The sequence below is a fragment of the Lepidothrix coronata genome, unplaced genomic scaffold (genome assembly GCF_001604755.1).
Source record: "Lepidothrix coronata isolate B3197 unplaced genomic scaffold, Lepidothrix_coronata-1.0 Scaffold673, whole genome shotgun sequence".
NCBI classification, from domain to species: domain Eukaryota; kingdom Metazoa; phylum Chordata; class Aves; order Passeriformes; family Pipridae; genus Lepidothrix; species Lepidothrix coronata.
Window position 1 is genome coordinate 1,880 of NW_016690853.1, and position 1,943 is coordinate 3,822.

Genomic DNA, 1,943 nt, shown 5'->3' on the forward strand with positions numbered 1-1,943 from the left:
CAGAGCCCACCCAGGCCCCGCCCCACATTCCCAGAGCGCTCCCAAGGAACGTTGGGAGCCGGGAGGATCCAAACCCAGCTGGGATCGGGAGCTCCAGGGACTGGGAGACACCGGGACCCCCGGAATCACTGCCGGAGAGCCCCGCGAGGCCTCTGGGGTGTGGCACGGCTTTGGCGGGGCCTGTTCCCATCCAGGCGGTGCCACCGCCCTCAGACAACACCCCCCCGTTTCCCACAGAGGTCCTGCCCGTGGGCATCATCGCGGGTGCCACCATCGGCGCCAGCATCCTCCTCGTCACCTTCCTCGTGGCGCTCGCCTGCTTCCTCTACCGGCGCCGCAAAGGAAGTGAGTGCGGGGTCCTGGGGGTCCCCAACCACATCAGAGGGCACCAGGGGGGTGCCACCATGGAGGGTGTGGCCCCCGGGGCCGCCTCCATGCCCGGTGCCACCTCCATGCCCGGTGCCACCTCCATGCCCGGTGCCACGTGTCCCCCCAGGCCGCAAGGACGTGACCCTGCGGAAGTTGGACATCAAGGTGGAGACGGTGAACCGGGAGCCGCTGACGCTGCACTCGGACCGGGAGGAGGACACGGCCAGCGTGTCCACGGCCACCCGGGTCATGAAGGCCATCTACTCGGTGAGGGGCACCCCCCCAGAGCCCACCCCACACCCCGTGGGCTGAGTTCATCCCTCCCAGCTCGGCCTTCTGAGCTGAGGGAGCCGACGAGGAACGCGGAGAGGGACTTGTGGCAAGAGCTTGGACAAAGGGGGAATGGGCTCAAACTGAGGGAGAGGAGGGTTAGATGGGATTTGAGGAGGAAGCGAGGGTGGGGAGAGCATGGCACAGGTTGCCCAGAGGAGCTGTGGCTGCCCCTGGATCCCTGGGAGTGTCCAAGCCAGGCTGGACGGGGCTTGGAGCAACCTGGGCTGGCGGGAGGTGTCCCCGCCCATGGGAGGTGTCCCTGCCCATGGGAGGTGTCCCTGCCCGTGGCAGGGGGTGGAACGAGGTGATCTTTAAGGTCCTTCCAGCCCAAACCATCCCGTGACCCCTTAATTCTCCCCCCTGTCCCGCAGTCGTTCAAGGACGACGTGGACTTGAAGCAGGACCTTCGCTGTGACACCATCGACACCCGCGAGGAGTACGAGCTCAAGGTCTGCCCTGGGGGGGGCAGAAGGAGAGGGGCAGGTCCCAGTTCTGCCCCAGGTTGGGAGGAGGAGGAGGGTGGCTTGGTCTGCTCAGCCTGGAGAGGAAGGGAAGACCTCGGGGGGCTGCAGCTTCCTCAGGAGGGGCAGCTCCGACCCCTGCTCTGGTGGGATCAGGGACAGGACCCAGGGAAGGGCTGGAGCTGTGCCAGGGCAGGGTTGGGATGGATATCAGGAAAATTCTTCCCCCAGAGGGTGGTTGGGCACTGACCAGGCTCCCCAGGGCAGTGGGCACAGCCCCAAGGTTGCCAGAGCTCCAGGAGGGTTTGGACAATGCCCTGAGGGCCAGGGTGGGATCGTTGGGGTGTCTGTGCTCGTTGGGGTGTCTGTGCAGGGCCGGGGGTCAGATGGATGATCCTGGTGGGTCCCTTCCAATCAGGATATTCCATGATTGATTCTATGAGATGGCAGCTCCCAGGCCCTCCCACTCAATCCCATCAAGTCCATCCATGGACTCAATCCCATCAGGTCCATCTGTGGACTGGGTGATCCCTGTGGGTCCCTTCCAATCAGGACATTCCATTCTGTGAGATGGCAGCTCCCAGGCCCTCCCACTTGATCCCATCCAGTCCACCCATGGACTCAATCCCATCAGGTCCACCCATGGACTCAATCCCATCCAGTCCACCCATGGACTCAATCCCATCAGGTCCATCCATGGACTCAATCCCATCCAGTCCACCCATGGACTCAATCCCATCAATTCTGTCCATGGACTCAATCCCATCAGATCCATCCATG

The 1,943-nt window shown here is 63.9% G+C and overlaps 1 protein-coding gene across 1 annotated transcript in view; it reads left to right on the forward strand.

Annotated features, from left to right (window-relative positions):
• KIRREL (kin of IRRE like (Drosophila)) overlaps positions 1–1,151 on the forward strand; it is a gene marked incomplete at both ends in the record, with an annotated part of 2,894 nt that extends 1,743 nt beyond the window's left edge. Inside the window, 3 exons of the mRNA XM_017840019.1 lie at positions 238–345; positions 497–636; positions 1,074–1,151. Of these exons, the coding sequence (XP_017695508.1) occupies positions 238–345; positions 497–636; positions 1,074–1,151 (326 nt within the window). The remainder of the gene's footprint in view (positions 1–237; positions 346–496; positions 637–1,073) is intronic.
• Positions 1,152–1,943: the final 792 nt, after the last annotated feature.